Here is a 25,273-nt window from a genome sequence, read left to right on the forward strand (position 1 = left end):
CTTCACATACAGTGTGATCATTGAATGGACTTTGCAAATGACAACACACACTGCAAAGACAAATGTTTGGATAATATTTCTTGAAATTAGACATAAGGAATCAGCAGAGAGCATAAAGACAAATACAGAAACAAAGCAGATATTGTGGCATCCAGTTGATCCAAATAGAAAATAAACAAGAGATTCCAGAGGGATCTTGGCACCCACCAAGGATTGATCTATGTGCGACAATTGAAAGATTGATTTTTCTTTACTTTCCAAACTTCAACAACCAAAATCCAACATGGCGGCCTGGCGGCCATCTTGTTGACCAATTGGTTCCAAAACGCAACATGCCCAACTAGGGCTCTAGGAGAACATACATATGAAAATGGTCCCTTCAGTTCTTTCTGAGAAATAGCAATAACAAACTTTAACAATCCAAATCCAAGATGGCGGCCTGTCCGCCATCTTGTTGACCAATCGGTCCCAAAATGCAATATGCACAACTAGGGCCCAAGGGGAACCTACATATGGAATTTGAAAATGATTCCTTCAGTACTTTCTGAGATGTACCTTAAAAACAGTTGATTCTGATATAAATATAAGCTGTACATATATGTTTGCCGTATATAAAATCCCCTACAAGTTTAAAGTCGCGAATAAAAATGCCTTTTTTGCCCAGTGACCTCATGCCATTTTCAAATCTTAGTTGGAACAATGCATATATAGTGCAAGACAAAAAACAGGTTTCAGATGACCTTAAAGAGTGAGTGGTGGCCAGTGGCTTTAGTGTGGCTGTAATGTAAAGAAAATTCAAAGGAAACGTCATTTGAATTACTTTATTACTGGAAAATTGACAGTTTCTAATATGAAATGAAATATTGAGAATCAAAGGTTATCGTAGGTCAAGTCTCTTACTTAAATAATGTATTTCACATCCATACTGGATATGTTGATTTAGCACTTAATCTTAAATAACAAATCTAAACCTTCTTCATTGACTTTATATAGAACACCACATATAGTTCATGACTGAATGATTAGGAAGTTAGACCTCCAGTTTGCAGTGCGCTCATATCATTCCTTCAACACATACATGCTTCCCCAGTTAATAAACCATGATAGCATGCAAAATATCTTTGTTCTGCTGAAAGGTTTGTTTTCTCCTCAATCCTCCGTAGTAGCCGTCTAAATCCTCCTGATCATCACATATTTTATTGTGGACCCATACATCAGAAGTTAACAATTCACAAAGTCACATAGGTCCCATGTCTATTTCTCTTTCTTCTTCTCTGCCTCTTCCTTGGCTTCCTCTTCTTCGTGCTTCTTTATATGTTCGGTCACTTCATCAGCTGGTAAGATTCTTATCACTGTCTTGTCATTTTCTCTTGTTAATGTAGCTATTTCAACTGCAATGTGAAAATATCAAACCGATGAAGTATTGTACAATAAATTATTCTATACATGTGTATGCTACAATCAATTTATTGCGAGATCCCTGTCTTATAACTCTGATTAAAATACGGATCCTTATTATCACTCTCTATCTTATAGACAATCTGACAACTATGCCAGCAAGGTCCTGTTTTGATGACAACTCCCTGTACTTCAGTTCAAATACATTTACTCCTCCACCTATCTACATCAAGTGACATTTTCTCCACCTATCTACATCAACTGACATTTTCTCCACCTATCCACCTCAACTGACATTTTCCCCACCTATCTACATCAACTGACATTTTCTCCACCTATCTACATCAAATGACATTTTCTCCACCTATTTACATCAACTGACATTTTCTCCACCTATCTACATCAACTGACATTTTCTCCGTCTATCTACATCAACTGACATTTTCTCCTTCTATCTACATCAACTGACATTTTCTCCACCTATCTACATCAACTGACATTTTCTCCACCTATCTACATCAACTGACATTTTCTCCACCTATCCACCTCAACTGACATTTTCCCCACCTATCTACATCAACTGACATTTTCTCCACCTATCTACATCAACTGACATTTTCTCTGTCTATCTACATCAACTGACATTTTCTCTGTCTATCTACATCAACTGACATTTTCTCCACCTATCTACATCAACTGACATTTTCTCCACCTATCTACATCAACTGACATTTTCTCCACCTATCTACATCAACTGACATTTTCTCCACCTATCTACATCAACTGACATTTTCTCCACCTATCTACATCAACTGACATTTTCTCCACCTATCTACATCAACTGACATTTTCTCCACCTATCTACATCAACTGACATTTTCTCCACCTAACTACATCAACTGACATTTTCTCCAACTATCTACATCAACTGACATTTTCTCCACCTATCTACTTCAACTGACATTTTCTCCACCTATCTACATCAACTGACATTTTCTCCACCTATCTACATCAACTGACATTTTCTCCACCTATCTACATCAACTGACATTTTCTCCACCTATCTACATCAACTGACATTTTCTCCGTCTATCTACATCAACTGACATTTTCTCCGTCTATCTACATCAACTGACATTTTCTCCACCTATCTACATCAACTGACATTTTCTCCACCTATCCACCTCAACTGACATTTTCTCCACCTATCTACATCAACTGCCATTTTCTCTGTCTATCTACATCAACTGACATTTTCTCCACCTATCTACATCAACTGACATTTTCTCCACCTATCTACATCAACTGACATTTTCTCCACCTATCTACATCAACTGACATTTTCTCCACCTATCTACATCAACTGACATTTTCTCTGTCTATCTACATCAACTGACATTTTCTCCACCTATCTACATCAACTGACATTTTCTCCGCCTATCTACATCAACTGACATTTTCTCCACCTATCTACATCAACTGACATTTTCTCTGTCTATCTACATCAACTGACATTTTCTCCACCTATCTACATCAACTGACATTTTCTCCACCTATCTACATCAACTGACATTTTCTCCACCTATCTACATCAACTGGCATTTTCTCCATCTATCTACATCAACTGACATTTTCTCCATCTATCTACATCAACTGACATTTTCTCCACCTATCTACATCAACTTACATTTTCTCCACCTATCCACCTCAACTGACATTTTCTCCACCTATCTACATCAACTGACATTTTCTCCACCTATCTACATCAACTGACATTTTCTCCACCTATCTACATCAACTGACATTTTCTCCACCTATCTACATCAACTGACATTTTCTCCACCTATCTACATCAACTGACATTTTCTCCACCTATCTACATCAACTGACATTTTCTCCATCTATCTACATCAACTACATCATTTACCTGCTAGCATCAGTACCAACTCAAAAGCAATTAAGATCATGATTGAAAACATTGTCGCTGTTTGCGTTTTGATTTAATAGCATGGAAAAAGTGATATGTTATTGTGACTGTTAGTCACAATAAAATATGTTAATCAATCCTCTGTGAGTACATAATTTTAGTCCAAGTTACAGAAAAATATCTGACAAATGATATCGATAGTTTGGAGTACCATCTGCTATTGTCATAAACTTTGAAATTGAAATTGACACTGATTGATCGAGTTGTGAGGCATACAATCACAATATAATAATAGTCCAATGTATGTCAGTTTGGTCATGTTTAGAGTTTTACTCTGATAGTTTTAGAACCACACTCCAGATGTTCTGCTATCTACCTTTTTCTGTTGTCAGTTTGGTCATGTCTAGAGTTTTACTCTGATAGTTTTAGAACCACTATCTATATGTTCTGCTATCTACCTTTTTCTGTTATCAGTTTGGTCATGTCTAGAGTTTTACTCCGATAGTTTTAGAACCACTATCTATATGTTCTGCTATGTACCTTTTTCTGTTATCAGTTTGGTCATGTCTAGAGTTTTACTCTGATAGTTTTAGAACCACTATCTATATGTTCTGCTATCTACCTTTTTCTGTTATCAGTTTGGTCATGTCTAGAGTTTTACTCTGATAGTTTTAGAACCACTCTCTATATGTTCTGCTATGTACCTTTTTCTGTTATCAGTTTGGTCATGTCTAGAGTTTTACTCTGATAGTTTTAGAATCACTCTCTCTATGTTCTGCTATCTACCTTTTTCTGTTATCAGTTTGGTCATGTCTAGAGTTTTACTCTGATAGTTTTAGAACCACACTCCAGATGTTCTGCTATGTACCTTTTTCTGTTGTCAGTTTGGTCATGTCTAGAGTTTTACTCTGAGAGTTTTAGAACCACTCTCTCTATGTTCTGCTATCTACCTTTTTCTGTTATCAGTTTGGTCATGTCTAGAGTTTTACTCTGATAGTTTTAGAACCACACTCCAGATGTTCTGCTATGTACCTTTTTCTGTTGTCAGTTTGGTCATGTCTAGAGTTTTACTCCGATAGTTTTAGAACCACTATCTATATGTTCTGCTATCTACCTTTTTCTGTTGTCAGTTTGGTCATGTCTAGAGTTTTACTCTGATAGTTTTAGAACCACTATCTATATGTTCTGCTATCTACCTTTTTCTGTTATCAGTTTGGTCATGTCTAGAGTTTTACTCTGAGAGTTTTAGAACCACTCTCTATATGTTCTGCTATGTACCTTTTTCTGTTGTCAGTTTGGTCATGTCTAGAGTTTTACTCTGATAGTTTTAGAACCACTATCTATATGTTCTGCTATGTACCTTTTTCTGTTATCAGTTTGGTCATGTCTAGAGTTTTACTCTGATAGTTTTAGAACCACTATCTATATGCTCTGCTATCTACCTTTTTCTGTTATCAGTTTGGTCATGTCTAGAGTTTTACTCTGATAGTTTTAGAACCACTCTCTATATGTTCTGCTATGTACCTTTTTCTGTTATCAGTTTGGTCATGTCTAGAGTTTTACTCTGATAGTTTTAGAACCACTATCTATATGTTCTGCTATGTACCTTTTTCTGTTATCAGTTTGGTCATGTCTAGAGTTTTACTCTGAGAGTTTTAGAACCACTCTCTATATGTTCTGCTATCTACCTTTTTCTGTTATCAGTTTGGTCATGTCTAGAGTTTTACTCTGAGAGTTTTAGAACCACTCTCTATATGTTCTGCTATCTACCTTTTTCTGTTATCAGTTTGGTCATGTCTAGAGTTTTACTCTGAGAGTTTTAGAACCACTCTCTATATGTTCTGCTATCTACCTTTTTCTGTTATCAGTTTGGTCATGTCTAGAGTTTTACTATGAGAGTTTTAGAACCACACTCCAGATGTTCTGCTATGTACCTTTTTCTGTTGTCAGTTTGGTCATGTCTAGAGTTTTACTCTGATAGTTTTAGAACCACTCTCTATATGTTCTGCTATGTACCTTTTTCTGTTATCAGTTTGGTCATGTCTAGAGTTTTACTCTGATAGTTTTAGAACCACTCTCTATATGTTCTGCTATCTACCTTTTTCTGTTATCAGTTTGGTCATGTCTAGAGTTTTACTCTGATAGTTTTAGAACCACTATCTATATGTTCTGCTATGTACCTTTTTCTGTTATCAGTTTGGTCATGTCTAGAGTTTTACTCTGATAGTTTTAGAACCACTCTCAGATGTTCTGCTATGTACCTTTTTCTGTTATCAGTTTGGTCATGTCTAGAGTTTTACTCTGATAGTTTTAGAACCACTCTCTATATGTTCTGCTATCTACCTTTTTCTGTTATCAGTTTGGTCATGTCTAGAGTTTTACTCTGATAGTTTTAGAACCACTCTCTATATGTTCTGCTATGTACCTTTTTCTGTTATCAGTTTGGTCATGTCTAGAGTTTTACTCTGATAGTTTTAGAACCACTCTCTATATGTTCTGCTATCTACCTTTTTCTGTTATCAGTTTGGTCATGTCTAGAGTTTTACTCTGATAGTTTTAGAACCACTCTCTATATGTTCTGCTATGTACCTTTTTCTGTTATCAGTTTGGTCATGTCTAGAGTTTTACTCTGATAGTTTTAGAACCACACTCCAGATGTTCTGCTATGTACCTTTTTCTGTTATCAGTTTGGTCATGTCTAGAGTTTTACTCTGATAGTTTTAGAACCACTCTCTATATGTTCTGCTATCTACCTTTTTCTGTTATCAGTTTGGTCATGTCTAGAGTTTTACTCTGATAGTTTTAGAACCACTCTCTATATGTTCTGCTATGTACCTTTTTCTGCTGTCAGTTTGGTCATGTCTAGAGTTTTACTCTGATAGTTTTAGAACCACTCTCTATATGTTCTGCTATCTACCTTTTTCTGTTATCAGTTTGGTCATGTCTAGAGTTTTACTCTGATAGTTTTAAAACCACACTCCAGATGTTCTGCTATGTACCTTTTTCTGTTATCAGTTTGGTCATGTCTAGAGTTTTACTCTGAGAGTTTTAAAACCACTCTCTATATGTTCTGCTATGTACCTTTTTCTGTTATCAGTTTGGTCATGTCTAGAGTTTTACTCTGATAGTTTTAGAACCACTCTCTATATGTTCTGCTATCTACCTTTTTCTGTTATCAGTTTGGTCATGTCTAGAGTTTTACTCTGATAGTTTTAGAACCACTCTCTATATGTTCTGCTATGTACCTTTTTCTGTTATCAGTTTGGTCATGTCTAGAGTTTTACTCTGATAGTTTTAGAACCACACTCCAGATGTTCTGCTATGTACCTTTTTCTGTTATCAGTTTGGTCATGTCTAGAGTTTTACTCTGATAGTTTTAGAACCACTCTCTATATGTTCTGCTATCTACCTTTTTCTGTTATCAGTTTGGTCATGTCTAGAGTTTTACTCTGATAGTTTTAGAACCACTATCTATATGTTCTGCTATCTACCTTTTTCTGTTATCAGTTTGGTCATGTCTAGAGTTTTACTCTGATAGTTTTAGAACCACACTCTCTATATGTTCTGCTATCTACCTTTTTCTGTTTTCAGTTTGGTCATGTCTAGAGTTTTACTCTGATAGTTTTAGAACCACACTCCAGATGTTCTGCTATGTACCTTTTTCTGTTGTCAGTTTGGTCATGTCTAGAGTTTTACTATGAGAGTTTTAGAACCACTCTCTCTATGTTCTGCTATCTACCTTTTTCTGTTATCAGTTTGGTCATGTCTAGAGTTTTACTCTAGACAACTCAGATATGTTTGCTATGTAATCAGTTTGGTCATGTCTAGAGTTTACTCCGAAGTTTTAGAACCACTATCTTATGTTCTGCTATGTACCTTTTTCTGTTGTCAGTTTGGTCATGTCTAGAGTTTTACTCTGATAGTTTTAGTCTAGTATAGAACCACTTCTATATGTTCTGCTATCTACCTTTTTCTGTTGTCAGTTTGGTCATGTCTAGAGTTTTACTCTGATAGTTTTAGAACCACTCTCTATATGTTCTGCTATGTACCTTTTTCTGTTGTCAGTTTGGTCATGTCTAGAGTTTTACTCTGATAGTTTTAGAACCACTCTCTATATGTTCTGCTATGTACCTTTTTCTGTTATCAGTTTGGTCATGTCTAGAGTTTTACTCTGATAGTTTTAGAACCACTCTCTATATGTTCTGCTATGTACCTTTTTCTGTTATCAGTTTGGTCATGTCTAGAGTTTTACTCTGATAGTTTTAGAACCACTCTCTATATGTTCTGCTATGTACCTTTTTCTGTTATCAGTTTGGTCATGTCTAGAGTTTTACTCTGATAGTTTTAGAACCACTCTCTATATGTTCTGCTATCTACCTTTTTCTGTTATCAGTTTGGTCATGTCTAGAGTTTTACTCTGATAGTTTTAGAACCACTCTCTATATGTTCTGCTATGTACCTTTTTCTGTTATCAGTTTGGTCATGTCTAGAGTTTTACTCTGATAGTTTTAGAACCACTCTCTATATGTTCTGCTATCTACCTTTTTCTGTTATCAGTTTGGTCATGTCTAGAGTTTTACTCTGATAGTTTTAGAACCACACTCCAGATGTTCTGCTATGTACCTTTTTCTGTTATCAGTTTGGTCATGTCTAGAGTTTTACTCTGATAGTTTTAGAACCACTCTCTATATGTTCTGCTATGTACCTTTTTCTGTTATCAGTTTGGTCATGTCTAGAGTTTTACTCTGATAGTTTTAGAACCACTCTCTATATGTTCTGCTATCTACCTTTTTCTGTTATCAGTTTGGTCATGTCTAGAGTTTTACTCTGATAGTTTTAGAACCACTCTCTATATGTTCTGCTATGTACCTTTTTCTGTTATCAGTTTGGTCATGTCTAGAGTTTTACTCTGAGAGTTTTAGAACCACTCTCTATATGTTCTGCTATGTACCTTTTTCTGTTATCAGTTTGGTCATGTCTAGAGTTTTACTCTGATAGTTTTAGAACCACTCTCTATATGTTCTGCTATGTACCTTTTTCTGTTGTCAGTTTGGTCATGTCTAGAGTTTTACTCTGATAGTTTTAGAACCACTCTCTATATGTTCTGCTATCTACCTTTTTCTGTTATCAGTTTGGTCATGTCTAGAGTTTTACTCTGATAGTTTTAGAACCACTCTCTATATGTTCTGCTATGTACCTTTTTCTGTTATCAGTTTGGTCATGTCTAGAGTTTTACTCTGATAGTTTTAGAACCACTCTCTATATGTTCTGCTATCTACCTTTTTCTGTTATCAGTTTGGTCATGTCTAGAGTTTTACTCTGATAGTTTTAGAACCACTCTCTATATGTTCTGCTATCTACCTTTTTCTGTTATCAGTTTGGTCATGTCTAGAGTTTTACTCTGATAGTTTTAGAACCACACTCCAGATGTTCTGCTATCTACCTTTTTCTGTTATCAGTTTGGTCATGTCTAGAGTTTTACTCTGATAGTTTTAGAACCACTATCTATATGTTCTGCTATGTACCTTTTTTCTGTTATCAGTTTGGTCATGTCTAGAGTTTTACTCTGATAGTTTTAGAACCACTCTCTATATGTTCTGCTATCTACCTTTTTCTGTTATCAGTTTGGTCATGTCTAGAGTTTTACTCTGATAGTTTTAGAACCACTCTCTATATGTTCTGCTATGTACCTTTTTCTGTTATCAGTTTGGTCATGTCTAGAGTTTTACTCTGATAGTTTTAGAACCACTATCTATATGTTCTGCTATCTACCTTTTTCTGTTATCAGTTTGGTCATGTCTAGAGTTTTACTCTGATAGTTTTAGAACCACATCACTATATGTTCTGCTATCTACCTTTTTCTGTTATCAGTTTGGTCATGTCTAGAGTTTTACTCTGAGAGTTTTAGAACCACACTCCAGATGTTCTGCTATGTACCTTTTTCTGTTATCAGTTTGGTCATGTCTAGAGTTTTACTCTGAGAGTTTTAGAACCACTCTCTATATGTTCTGCTATCTACCTTTTTCTGTTATCAGTTTGGTCATGTCTAGAGTTTTACTCTGAGAGTTTTAGAACCACACTCCAGATGTTCTGCTATCTACCTTTTTCTGTTATCAGTTTGGTCATGTCTAGAGTTTTACTCTGATAGTTTTAGAACCACTCTCTATATGTTCTGCTATCTACCTTTTTCTGTTATCAGTTTGGTCATGTCTAGAGTTTTACTCTGATAGTTAGTTTTAGAACCACTCTCTATATGTTCTGCTATCTACCTTTTTCTGTTATCAGTTTGGTCATGTCTAGAGTTTTACTCTGATAGTTTTAGAACCACACTCCAGATGTTCTGCTATGTACCTTTTTCTGTTATCAGTTTGGTCATGTCTAGAGTTTTACTCTGATAGTTTTAGAACCACTCTCTATATGTTCTGCTATGTACCTTTTTCTGTTATCAGTTTGGTCATGTCTAGAGTTTTACTCTGATAGTTTTAGAACCACACTCCAGATGTTCTGCTATGTACCTTTTTCTGTTGTCAGTTTGGTCATGTCTAGAGTTTTACTCTGATAGTTTTAGAACCACTCTCTATATGTTCTGCTATGTACCTTTTTCTGTTATCAGTTTGGTCATGTCTAGAGTTTTACTCTGATAGTTTTAGAACCACACTCCAGATGTTCTGCTATGTACCTTTTTCTGTTGTCAGTTTGGTCATGTCTAGAGTTTTACTCTGATAGTTTTAGAACCACTCTCTATATGTTCTGCTATCTACCTTTTTCTGTTATCAGTTTGGTCATGTCTAGAGTTTTACTCTGATAGTTTTAGAACCACACTCTATATGTTCTGCTATACCTTTTTCTGTTTCAGTTTGGTCATGTCTAGATTTTACTCTGATAGTTTTAGAACCACCTTATGTTCTGCTATCTACCTTTTTCTGTTATCAGTTTGGTCATGTCTAGAGTTTTACTCTGATAGTTTTAGAACCACTCTCTATATGTTCTGCTATGTACCTTTTTCTGTTATCAGTTTGGTCATGTCTAGAGTTTTACTCTGAGAGTTTTAGAACCACACTCCAGATGTTCTGCTATGTACCTTTTTCTGTTGTCAGTTTGGTCATGTCTAGAGTTTTACTCTGATAGTTTTAGAACCACTCACTATATGTTCTGCTATCTACCTTTTTCTGTTATCAGTTTGGTCATGTCTAGAGTTTTACTCTGATAGTTTTAGAACCACACTCCAGATGTTCTGCTATGTACCTTTTTCTGTTGTCAGTTTGGTCATGTCTAGAGTTTTACTCTGATAGTTTTAGAACCACTCTCTATATGTTCTGCTATCTACCTTTTTCTGTTATCATTTGGTCATGTCTAGAGTTTTACTCTGATAGTTTTAGAACCACACTCCAGATGTTCTGCTATGTACCTTTTTCTGCTGTGAGTTTTATTTCGCTAGAGCTTTACTCTGAGAGTTTTAGAACCACTATCTATATGTTCTGCTATCTACCTTTTTCTGTTATCAGTTTGGTCATGTCTAGAGTTTTACTCTGATAGTTTTAGAACCACACTCCAGATGTTCTGCTATGTACCTTTTTCTGTTGTCAGTTTGGTCATGTCTAGAGTTTTACTCTGATAGTTTTAGAACCACTATCTATATGTTCTGCTATCTACCTTTTTCTGTTATCAGTTTGGTCATGTCTAGAGTTTTACTCTGAGAGTTTTAGAACCACTCTCTATATGTTCTGCTATCTACCTTTTTCTGTTATCAGTTTGGTCATGTCTAGAGTTTTACTCTGATAGTTTTAGAACCATTCTCCAGATGTTCTGCTATGTACCTTTTTCTGCTGTCAGTTTTATTTTGCTAGAGTTTTACTCTGAGAGTTTTAGAACCACTCTCTATATGTTCTGCTATGTACCTTTTTCTGCTGTCAGTTTGGTCATGTCCAGAGTTTTACTCCGATAGTTTTAGAACCACACTCCAGATGTTCTGCTATCTACCTTTTTCTGCTGTCAGTTTGGTCATGTCTAGAGTTTTACTCTGATAGTTTTAGAACCACTCTCTATGTGTTCTGCTATGTACCTTTTTCTGCTGTCAGTTTGGTCATGTCCAGAGTTTTACTTAGCACCTTCACAGCTAGCATCAGTCCATCTTTCATTGTCATTTCTCCTTCCTTATACTCCTGTTTCAGCATGGACACTGCATTCTGATAAACACACAAAATAAAACATAATATAGAAATTGGGAAACATGAATGTTACACATATATTACACAGAAGGAAAAAAAAACAAAAGAACTTGAAAAAGCAGGGGGGGGGGAGCTTAATCTGGCTTTCTTATGGGCTAATACTTTTGTTGCATACCACCATGAAAAAATGTTTGTAAACTTTTGGGGGAATAGTTTGCAAACAATTTTTTTCATACTCCAACGAAATTAAACAAGGATCCGCAAAGTGTGGCATTATTCCCCATGCCCCCAGTTGGTATAAATGTAAGAGAGCACATGATTTCACAATAAATTCAATCACTGCCTCGGTCAGGATTCAAACTCGGGACCTCTGGATTCGAAGTTCTCTCTAGCCAAGCGGTATATTGCGACTAGTATTCACCAGGGTTAAATAAAAGCCAAAATAAATCAAGGCAAAAATAACAATTAGTCAAGAATAACTTTAAATTTATGCGAGTATTGTTAAACTGCGAAAAAAAATAACAGCAAGTAACAAAAAGAAACAGTAATTTGGTACTTTTGACTAAGTTTGCATGGTAACGGGAAAAAAATTTAAAAAAATGAAAGGTCTGCAATAGCAAAAGGCACAACTAGGGCACTTGTCTGATGTATACAGAAAGTTTTATGGAGCTGCGTTGAACAGTTTTTAGTTACAGCCAGGAAATGAATCTCGGATGGACAGAGCCCAAAACGTGTTTCATGGGGGATAAAAATAGTGACATCAATGCTTTTATAAACTTATACAGTATAGTCTTGATACATTTTTTACTATGCTAGCACTTTAATAAGTTACATCAGATGTGCATGAATCTTAAGTTTGATCATCTTTATCTGAAACCACCACCAGATATAGTGATAATGTTATGATGCCTGCTTTTGACAGACTGAACACTTGGCAATGATTTGTATAATACTCACAGCACTGTTATTGCCTATACAGGTAGCCTTCCAGCCACCGTAGTTACCGCTGGGGTCACTCTGGTACAGCTGGAATCCATAGTGTTTATCCCAGCCCATGTACAGTATGGACACTCCAAACGGGCGCTTACCTGTAAACATATCAAGGTTATAAAGGGTCATCTTCACACTGACACATACAAAATTTTGTGTGACACAGTAAAAAAAAATATTAAAAAAGTATTATACCCAAATACCGTAAATCATTCAACTTTGAAAAGAATTGAATTTCTGGAACTGGTTCAATTTATCAAAATGAGACACACCATATTCCTTCCTTTTTTTGGTTGTAACCTAAGCATATTAATGATTTTGGAAGCCTAAATCAAAAATAAAAAATGTACAGGATGACACACCTGGCTTAACACAAACAATACATAAAACATGATTACAACTAATACCATGTAGGTTAGGTCTGCTCACGATCAGGTGACCTAAAAATATTGACTTTGTTGCATTGATAAAATTGTCTCCCCTTACCTTCTTGCATTTTTATTTATACGCATTCGCAATCTGATATTTCAATAGTAAACATATATTTCAATATGACTTTGAATGAATGCACAACTATACTTAAGTTATTTGTAATTGTATACACATTTTAAAAACTTTTAAACATAATAATAATTTCACAACTTGTCCATATGATAAATAAGGTAGGCTTGCCAACTTAACACTAACCTCCAAATTGTGTGTACGACTGTTTTAAATCACACAGAGAGCTCACCAACTGTTCACAAGGCATGGGCTCCTGATAATTGATCATATACCTAAAACGAGAAAGTTTATATTAGACACATGAACCTTGCAATTTTGAGCATTTATGAATACCAACATTCTCATTGGAGGTAAAATCTTACTACTGTATTTGCCATAATTAGCGCTCATCCCCAATAGGCGCCCTTCCCCTTTCTTGGAGAAAATTGAAGTGGTATAAACGCCCCCTTTCAATGAATTCAACAATTTTGTGATGCCTTTAACATCAGCATTGTATCCCATATTACAAGATCTAGAACTTGCAAGTCTTTTACATGTGAATCACTATATAATAATGCGTTTCAAAGGATAAAAGGCATATGCATGTTTACTGTAACAAATATAATGCACCATGAGTACAGAAAAATTAAAAATATTGCTGCCCTGGACGCTAATTACCGCGAAATACGGTATATGCGATATATTTCATGTAATAAGTTCTAAAAAGTTACAAAGTATAGACAACCTGACTGATAAAAAAAAAATTAGCAAAGAAAGTGATTCTTTGATTGGCAATTTTCTGTAATTTCTATGTATCATGTTCATCGTCAGCTCTGTTTTCAGTAAAGAGATTGACAATGTCAGCAAACTTTTATTGACCACAGAGGACAATACTGAAAAAATTTATAAAGTTAAAAAAAATAATCATCATTAACATCATTAATATAAATTTTGCTCTTCTGTATATATATATATCAAAATATATGCTTGAAGTTAAGTATGCAGTGTATTTAAACAATAGCCATGGATCAACTCAAATTCATTTATATAGTATAAATACCTTTGGGCGGATAATCGTAATTCATTTGTCAACACATTTGCATCTGATGTGATTCCAGCAACACTACAAGCCATATCACTGTTCAAAAAAAAAATCCAACCATGTTAAAACAAAGGCATACAGTAAAATATGATTATAAAAAAAACGTCTGAGGATCAACAAAATAACTTGGTAATAAATATAGTTTGTTATACATATTGCAGATATCTTTTAGGAATAATGACATGGAATAAAAAAGACTGCTTTGTAATATAGGCATGTTTTAATATTAATGTAAATCATATAAAAATTAGCATTTATAATACATGGACATATAGTGTATATTGTTTGTCACTCATTTTTTTATAATTGAAAACAAAAGATAGACCATGCATTAAAACATCTTTCTTTCATTTTCCAAGATACTCTAGATTATATGTATACCTACAAACGTACTTAGAGAGTACATATGTACTTACTCATGGAGTTTGTATATTTTTTCTGAGTAAGACACCTCATCTAGAAGTTTGTTGGTGTTCCGTCGCTCAGCTGCCAGTATAACACACTCATTTGTCTGTATACCAAGACAGGTTCCAGCATGACCTATGGCCTCCATGGCATATTCCACCTGGTACAATCTCCCTAAACAATGTAAAATGCAAAGATTTTACAGCACTGATCATCACAAATAATATAGCTCATCAATACTCCATTGAGTGTACAGTGATGTGATTGATCCTATAAGAAATCTCTCTGGTCATAAGCTTGTTTAATTAACCGATGATAAATTTGCTTAATCTTCAGGTTATGTTATGTAATTTTTACTTGTAAGTTGTATTTTGCTACTTTAATGTATTATATTTTGTTATCATGTACTCTTCAATTTGGAGGCTAATAAAGAAATAATGATAGAATTGTTCTGAAAAGTGAAATTAAGAACTACTTCCTCAAATGTAAAACAAAAACATTGATTTGATTTCTGTGATGAAAACAATTACATATCCTAACAATATAAAATTGTATTACTTGTTAATAAAACATGAAATTATATCTAATTTATAATATGTAATCTACTTATTTGCTGAATGAACATTGCATAATTAGACCAATAGTGATTACATGAAAAATCATGTATGGAAATATGAAATTATTTCTTTCAGACAATTTTCATCCTTTCAACTTTACTAACCTTCTGGAGAAAAGATTGTTGTTCTTGAATCATACCTTCGCGACTGAAAATGAAAAAACAATTATTAATTAATCTACTATAATTAGTAAGCTTACATACACATTTATCTAACCTCTAAAATCAAAGGAAGTTAATTATTTGGGAAAATGGTCAGGTGGATGTAACAGTTCATATAGTCATCATTGACAGGTGTTAAACATGTCATATAGTCACATGGACAGACAGGTGCTGTAACATGTCATATAGTCACATGGACAGACAGGTGATGTAACATGTCATATAGTCACATGGACAGACAGGTGCTGTAACATGTCATATAGTCACATGGGACAGACAGGTGATGTAACATGTCATATAGTCACATGGACAGACAGGTGATGTAACATGTCATATAGTCACATGGACAGACAGGTGCTGTAACATGTCATATAGTCACATGGACAGACAGGTGAATGTAACATGTCATATAGTCACATGGACAGACAGGTGCTGTAACATGTCAATATAGTCACATGGACAGACAGGTGATGTAACTATGTCATATAGTCACATGGACAGACGGGTGCTGTAACATGTCATATAGTCACATGGACAGACAGTGTGTAACATGTCATTATAGTCACAATGGACAGACTGGTGCTATAACATGTCATATAGTCACATGGACAGACAGGTGATGTAACATGTCATATAGTCACATGGACAGACAGGTGCTGTAACATGTCATATAGTCACATGGACAGACAGGTGATGTAAACATGTCATATAGTCACATGGACATGGACAGGTGCTGTAACATGTCATATAGTCACATGGACAGACAGGTGCTGTAACATGTCATATAGTCACATGGACAGACAGGTGCTTGTAACATGTCATATAGTCACATGGACAGACAGGTGATGTAACATGTCATATAGTCACACATGGACAGACAGGTGATGTAACATGTCATATAGTCACATGGACAGACAGGTGATGTAACATGTCATATAGTCACATGGACAGACAGGTGCTGTAACATGTCATATAGTCACATGGACAGACAGGTGCTGTAACATGTCATATAGTCACAGTGGACAGACAGGTGCTGTAACATGTCATATAGTCACATGGACAGACAGGTGCTGTAACATGTCATATAGTCACATGGAACAGACAGGTGTGTAACATGTCATATAGTCATGGACAGACAGGTGCTGTAACATGTCATATAGTCACATGGACAGACAGGTGATGTAACATGTCATATAGTCACATGGACAGACAGGTGCTGTAACATGTCATATAGTCACATGGACAGACGGGTGCTGTAACATGTCATATAGTCCACATGGACAGACAGGTGCTGTAACATGTCATATAGTCACATGGACAGACAGGTGATGTAACATGTCATATAGTCACATGGACAGACAGGTGCTGTAACATGTCATATAGTCACATGGACAGACAGGTGCTGTAACATGTCATATAGTCACATGGACAGACAGGTGCTGTAACATGTCATATAGTCACATGGACAGACAGGTGATGTAACATGTCATATAGTCACATGGACAGACAGGTGCTGTAACATGTCATATAGTCACATGGACAGACAGGTGCTGTAACATGTCATATAGTCACATGGACAGACAGGTGCTGTAACATGTCATATAGTCATATGGACAGACAGGTGCTGTAACATGTCATATAGTCACATGGACAGACAGGTGATGTAACATGTCATATAGTCACATGGACAGACAGGTGCTGTAACATGTCATATAGTCACATGGACAGACAGGTGATGTAACATGTCATATAGTCACATGGACAGACAGGTGCTGTAACATGTCATATAGTCACATGGACAGACAGGTGCTGTAACATGTCATATAGTCACACATGGACAGACAGGTGCTGTAACATGTCATATAGTCACATGGACAGACAGGTGCTGTAACATGTCATATAGTCACATGGACAGACAGGTGATGTAACATGTCATATAGTCACATGGACAGACAGGTGCTGTAACATGTCATATAGTCACATGGACAGACAGGTGCTGTAACATGTCATATAGTCACATGGACAGACAGGTGATGTAACATGTCATATAGTCACATGGACAGACAGGTGCTGTAACATGTCATATAGTCACATGGACAGACAGGTGCTGTAACATGTCATATAGTCACATGGACAGACAGGTGCTGTAACATGTCATATAGTCACATGGACAGACAGGTGATGTAACATGTCATATAGTCACATGGACAGACAGGTGCTGTAACATGTCATATAGTCACATGGACAGACAGGTGCTGTAACATGTCATATAGTCACATGGACAGACAGGTGCTGTAACATGTCATATAGTCACATGGACAGACAGGTGATGTAACATGTCATGTCATATAGTCACATGGACAGACAGGTGCTGTAACATGTCATATAGTCACATGGACAGACAGGTGATGTAACATGTCATATAGTCACATGGACAGACAGGTGCTGTAACATGTCATATAGTCACATGGACAGACAGGTGATGTAACATGTCATATAGTCACATGGACAGACAGGTGCTGTAACATGTCATATAGTCACATGGACAGACAGGTGCTGTAACATGTCATATAGTCACATGGACAGACAGGTGCTGTAACATGTCATATAGTCACATGGACAGACAGGTGATGTAACATGTCATATAGTCACATGGACAGACAGGTGCTGTAACATGTCATATAGTCACATGGACAGACAGGTGCTGTAACATGTCATATAGTCACATGGACAGACAGGTGCTGTAACATGTCATATAGTCACATGGAACGTGGACAGGGAGACAGGTGCTGTAACATGTCATATAGTCACATGGACAGACAGGTGCTGTAACATGTCATATAGTCACATGGACAGACAGGTGCTGTAACATGTCATATAGTCACATGGACAGACAGGTGCTGTAACATGTCATATAGTCACATGGACAGACAGGTGCTGTAACATGTCATATAGTCACATGGACAGACAGGTGCTGTAACATGTCATATAGTCACATGGACAGACAGGTGATGTAACATGTCATATAGTCACATGGACAGACAGGTGCTGTAACATGTCATATAGTCACATGGACAGACAGGTGCTGTAACATGTCATATAGTCACATGGACAGACAGGTGCTGTGTAACATGTCATATAGTCACATGGACAGACAGGTGCTGTAACATGTCATATAGTCACATGGACAGACAGGTGCTGTAACATGTCATATAGTCACATGGACAGACAGGTGCTGTAACATGTCATATAGTCACATGGACAGACAGGTGCTGTAACATGTCATATAGTCACATGGACAGACAGGTGCTGTAACATGTCATATAGTCACATGGACAGACAGGTGCTGTAACATGTCATATAGTCACATGGACAGACAGGTGCTGTAACATGTCATATAGTCACATGGACAGACAGGTGCTGTAACATGTCATATAGTCACATGGACAGACAGGTGCTGTAACATGTCATATAGTCACATGGACAGACAGGTGCTGTAACATGTCATATAGTCACATGGACAGACAGGTGCTGTAACATGTCATATAGTCACATGGACAGACAGGTGCTGTAACATGTCATATAGTCACATGGACAGACAGGTGCTGTAACATGTCATATAGTCACATGGACAGACAGGTGCTGTAACATGTCATATAGTCACATGGACAGACAGGTGCTGTAACATGTCATATAGTCACATGGACAGACAGGTGCTGTAACATGTCATATAGTCACATGGACAGACAGGTGCTGTAACATGTCATATAGTCACATGGACAGACAGGTGCTGTAACATGTCATATAGTCACATGGACAGACAGGTGCTGTAACATGTCATATAGTCACATGGACAGACAGGTGCTGTAACATGTCATATAGTCACAGACAGACAGGTGTGTAACATGTCATATAGTCACATGGACAGACAGGTGATGTAACATGTCATATAGTCACATGGACAGACAGGTGCTGTAACATGTCATATAGTCACATGGACAGACAGGTGCTGTAACATGTCATATAGTCACATGGACAGACAGGTGCTGTAACATGTCATATAGTCACATGGACAGACAGGTGCTGTAACATGTCATATAGTCACATGGACAGACAGGTGCTGTAACATGTCATATAGTCACATGGACAGACAGGTGATGTAACATGTCATATAGTCACATGGACAGACAGGTGTGTAACATGTCATATAGTCACATGGACAGACAGGTGCTGTAACATGTCATATAGTCACATGGACAGACAGGTGATGTAACATGTCATATAGTCACATGGACAGACAGGTGCTGTAACATGTCATATAGTCCATGGACACATGGACAGACAGGACAACAGTGTGTAACATGTCATATAGTCACATGGACAGACAGGTGCTGTAACATGTCATATAGTCACATGGACAGACAGGTGCTGTAACATGTCATATAGTCACATGGACAGACAGGTGCTGTAACATGTCATATAGTCACATGGACAGACAGGTGCTGTAACATGTCATATAGTCACATGGACAGACAGGTGCTGTAACATGTCATATAGTCACATGGACAGACAGGTGCTGTAACATGTCATATAGTCACATGGACAGACAGGTGCTGTAACATGTCATATAGTCACATGGACAGACAGGTGCTGTAACATGTCATATAGTCACATGGACAGACAGGTGCTGTAACATGTCATATAGTCACATGGACAGACAGGTGATGTAACATGTCATATAGTCACATGGACAGACAGGTGCTGTAACATGTCATATAGTCACATGGACAGACAGGTGCTGTAACATGTCATATAGTCACATGGACAGACAGGTGCTGTAACATGTCATATAGTCACATGGACAGACAGGTGATGTAACATGTCATATAGTCACATGGACAGACAGGTGCTGTAACATGTCATATAGTCACATGGACAGACAGGTGCTGTAACATGTCATATAGTCACATGGACAGACAGGTGCTGTAACATGTCATATAGTCACATGGACAGACAGGTGCTGTAACATGTCATATAGTCACATGGACAGACAGGTGCTGTAACATGTCATATAGTCACATGGACAGACAGGTGCTGTAACATGTCATATAGTCACATGGACAGACAGGTGCTGTAACATGTCATATAGTCACATGGACAGACAGGTGCTGTAACATGTCATATAGTCACATGGACAGACAGGTGCTGTAACATGTCATATAGTCACATGGACAGACAGGTGATGTAACATGTCATATAGTCACATGGACAGACAGGTGTGGTGCATGAAGCGGGTGTAACATGTCATATAGTCACATGGACAGACAGGTGATGTAACATGTCATATAGTCACATGGACAGACAGGTGCTGTAACATGTCATATAGTCACATGGACAGACAGGTGATGTAACATGTCATATAGTCACATGGACAGACAGGTGATGTAACATGTCATATAGTCACATGGACAGACAGGTGCTGTAAACATGTCATATAGTCACATGGACAGACAGGTGCTGTAACATGTCATATAGTCACATGGACAGACAGGTGCTGTAACATGTCATATAGTCACATGGACAGACAGGTGCTGTAACATGTCATATAGTCACATGGACAGACAGGTGATGTAACATGTCATATAGTCACATGGACAGACAGGTGCTGTAACATGTCATATAGTCACATGGACAGACAGGTGATGTAACATGTCATATAGTCACATGGACAGACAGGTGCTGTAACATGTCATATAGTCACATGGACAGACAGGTGCTGTAACATGTCATATAGTCACATGGACAGACAGGTGCTGTAACATGTCATATAGTCACATGGACAGACAGGTGCTGTAACATGTCATATAGTCACATGGACAGACAGGTGCTGTAACATGTCATATAGTCACATGGACAGACAGGTGCTGTAACATGTCATATAGTCACATGGACAGACAGGTGCTGTAACATGTCATATAGTCACATGGACAGACAGGTGATGTAACATGTCATATAGTCACATGGACAGACGGGTGCTGTAACATGTCATATAGTCACATGGACAGACAGGTGCTGTAACATGTCATATAGTCACATGGACAGACAGGTGCTGTAACATGTCATATAGTCACATGGACAGACAGGTGCTGTAACATGTCATATAGTCACATGGACAGACAGGTGCTGTAACATGTCATATAGTCACATGGACAGACAGGTGCTGTAACATGTCATATAGTCACATGGACAGACAGGTGATGTAACATGTCATATAGTCACATGGACAGACAGGTGATGTAACATGTCATATAGTCACATGGACAGACAGGTGCTGTAACATGTCATATAGTCACATGGACAGACAGGTGCTGTAACATGTCATATAGTCACATGGACAGACAGGTGCTGTAACATGTCATATAGTCACATGGACAGACAGGTGCTGTAACATGTCATATAGTCACATGGACAGACAGGTGCTGTAACATGTCATATAGTCACATGGACAGACAGGTGCTGTAACATGTCATATAGTCACATGGACAGACAGGTGCTGTAACATGTCATATAGTCACATGGACAGACAGGTGCTGTAACATGTCATATAGTCACATGGACAGACAGGTGCTGTAACATGTCATATAGTCACATGGACAGACAGGTGCTGTAACATGTCATATAGTCACATGGACAGACAGGTGCTGTAACATGTCATATAGTCACATGGACAGACAGGTGCTGTAACATGTCATATAGTCACATGGACAGACAGGTGCTGTAACATGTCATGTCACATATAGTCAAAGTCACATGGACAGACAGGTGATGTAACATGTCATATAGTCACATGGACAGACAGGTGCTGTAACATGTCATATAGTCACATGGACAGACAGGTGCTGTAACATGTCATATAGTCACATGGACAGACAGGTGCTGTAACATGTCATATAGTCACATGGACAGACAGGTGCTGTAACATGTCATATAGTCACATGGACAGACAGGTGCTGTAACATGTCATATAGTCACATGGACAGACAGGTGCTGTAACATGTCATATAGTCACATGGACAGACAGGTGCTGTAACATGTAACATGTATATAGTCACATGGACAGACAGGTGATGTAACATGTCATATAGTCACATGGACAGACAGGTGCTGTAACATGTCATATAGTCACATGGACAGACAGGTGTGTAACATGTCATATAGTCACATGGACAGACAGGTGATGTAACATGTCATATAGTCACATGGACAGACAGGTGCTGTAACATGTCATATAGTCACATGGACAGACTAGTGCCACAACATATCATAGTCATATGGACAGACAGGTGCTGTAATATGTCATATAGTCACATGGACAGACAGGTGCTGTAACATATCATATAGTCACATGGACAGACAGGTGCTGTAACATGTCATATAGTCATATGGACAGACAGGTGCTGTAACATGTCATATAGTCACATGGACAGACAGGTGCTGTAACATGTCATATAGTCATATGGACAGACAGGTGCTGTAACATGTCATATAGTCACATGGACAGACAGGTGCCACATGTAACATGTCATATAGTCACATGGACAGACAGGTGATGTAACATGTCATATAGTCACATGGACAGACAGGTGATGTAACATGTCATATAGTCACATGGACAGACAGGTGCTGTTAACATGTCATATAGTCACATGGACAGACAGGTGATGTAACATGTCATATAGTCACATGGACAGACAGGTGATGTAACATGTCATATAGTCACATGGACAGACAGGTGATGTAACATGTCATATAGTCACATGGACAGACAGGTGATGTAACATGTCATATAGTCATATGGACAGACAGGTGCTGTAACATGTCATATAGTCACATGGACAGACAGGTGCTGTAACATGTCATATAGTCACATGGACAGACAGGTGATGTAACATGTCATATAGTCACATGGACAGACAGGTGATGTAACATGTCATATAGTCACATGGACAGACAGGTGCTGTAACATGTCATATAGTCACATGGACAGACAGGTGCTGTAACATGTCATATAGTCACATGGACAGACAGGTGCTGTAACATGTCATATAGTCACATGGACAGACAGGTGATGTAACATGTCATATAGTCACATGGACAGACAGGTGCTGTAACATGTCATATAGTCACATGGACAGACAGGTGCTGTAACATGTCATATAGTCACATGGACAGACAGGTGCTGTAACATGTCATATAGTCACATGGACAGACAGGTGATGTAACATGTCATATAGTCACATGGACAGACAGGTGCTGTAACATGTCATATAGTCACATGGACAGACAGGTGCTGTAACATATCATATAGTCAGTCACATGGACAGACAGGTGCTGTAACATGTCATATAGTCACATGGACAGACAGGTGCTGTAACATGTCATATAGTCACATGGACAGACAGGTGCTGTAACATGTCATATAGTCACATGGACAGACAGGTGATGTACATGTATATATCACATGACAGACATGTAACATGTCATATAGTCACATGGACAGACAGGTGCTGTAACATGTCATATAGTCACATGGACAGACAGGTGATGTAACATGTCATATAGTCACATGGACAGACAGGTGATGTAACATGTCATATAGTCACATGGACAGACAGGTGCTGTAACATGTCATATAGTCACATGGACAGACAGGTGATGTAACATGTCATATAGTCACATGGACAGACAGGTGATGTAACATGTCATATAGTCACATGGACAGACAGGTGATGTAACATGTCATATAGTCACATGGACAGACAGGTGCTGTAACATGTCATATAGTCACATGGACAGACAGGTGGCTGTAACATGTCATATAGTCACATGGACAGACAGGTGCTGTAACATGTCATATAGTCACATGGACAGACAGGTGCTGTAACATGTCATATAGTCACATGGACAGACAGGTGCTGTAACATGTCATATAGTCACATGGACAGACAGGTGATGTAACATGTCATATAGTCACATGGACAGACAGGTGATGTAACATGTCATATAGTCACATGGACAGACAGGTGCTGTAACATGTCATATAGTCACATGGACAGACAGGTGATGTAACATGTCATATAGTCACATGGACAGACAGGTGATGTAACATGTCATATATGTCATATAGTCACATGGACAGACAGGTGATGTAACATGTCATATAGTCACATGGACAGACAGGTGCTGTAACATGTCATATAGTCACATGGACAGACAGGTGATGTAACATGTCATATAGTCACATGGACAGACAGGTGATGTAACATGTCATATAGTCACATGGACAGACAGGGTGATGTAACATGTCATATAGTCACATGGACAGACAGGTGCTGTAACATGTCATATAGTCACATGGACAGACAGGTGATGTAACATGTCATATAGTCACATGGACAGACAGGTGCTGTAACATGTCATATAGTCACATGGACAGACAGGTGCTGTAACATGTCATATAGTCACATGGACAGACAGGTGCTGTAACATGTAATATAGTCACATGGACAGACAGGTGCTGTAACATGTCATATAGTCACATGGACAGACAGGTGCTGTAACATGTCATATAGTCACATGGACAGACAGGTGATGTAACATGTCATATAGTCACATGGACAGACAGGTGATGTAACATGTCATATAGTCACATGGACAGACAGGTGCTGTAACATGTCATATAGTCACATGGACAGACAGGTGCTGTAACATGTCATATAGTCACATGGACAGACATGGTGACGTGCTGTAACATGTCATATAGTCACATGGACAGACAGGTGCTGTAACATGTCATATAGTCACATGGACAGACAGGTGCTGTAACATGTCATATAGTCACATGGACAGACAGGTGATGTAACATGTCATATAGTCACATGGACAGACAGGTGATGTAACATGTCATATAGTCACATGGACAGACAGGTGCTGTAACATGTCATATAGTCACATGGACAGAC

The 25,273-nt window shown here is 37.7% G+C and overlaps 1 protein-coding gene across 1 annotated transcript; it reads right to left on the bottom strand.

Annotated features, from left to right (window-relative positions):
- Positions 1-806: 806 nt before the first annotated feature.
- On the bottom strand, positions 807-15,341 carry LOC138332998 (proteasome subunit alpha type-4-like). The gene is made up of 7 exons (XM_069281087.1): positions 15,195-15,341; positions 14,485-14,647; positions 14,027-14,104; positions 13,171-13,259; positions 12,451-12,581; positions 11,388-11,511; positions 807-1,391 (listed from the first exon to the last, which is right to left on the bottom strand). The coding sequence occupies exons 2-7, from the start codon at positions 14,619-14,621 to the stop codon at positions 1,255-1,257; spliced, it is 696 nt and encodes a 231-aa protein (XP_069137188.1). The 5' UTR covers positions 14,622-14,647; positions 15,195-15,341; the 3' UTR covers positions 807-1,254.
- Between the last annotated feature and the right edge of the window lie 9,932 nt (positions 15,342-25,273).

Source organism: Argopecten irradians, chromosome 10 (genome assembly GCF_041381155.1).
Source record: "Argopecten irradians isolate NY chromosome 10, Ai_NY, whole genome shotgun sequence".
In the NCBI taxonomy this organism is placed as follows: domain Eukaryota; kingdom Metazoa; phylum Mollusca; class Bivalvia; order Pectinida; family Pectinidae; genus Argopecten; species Argopecten irradians.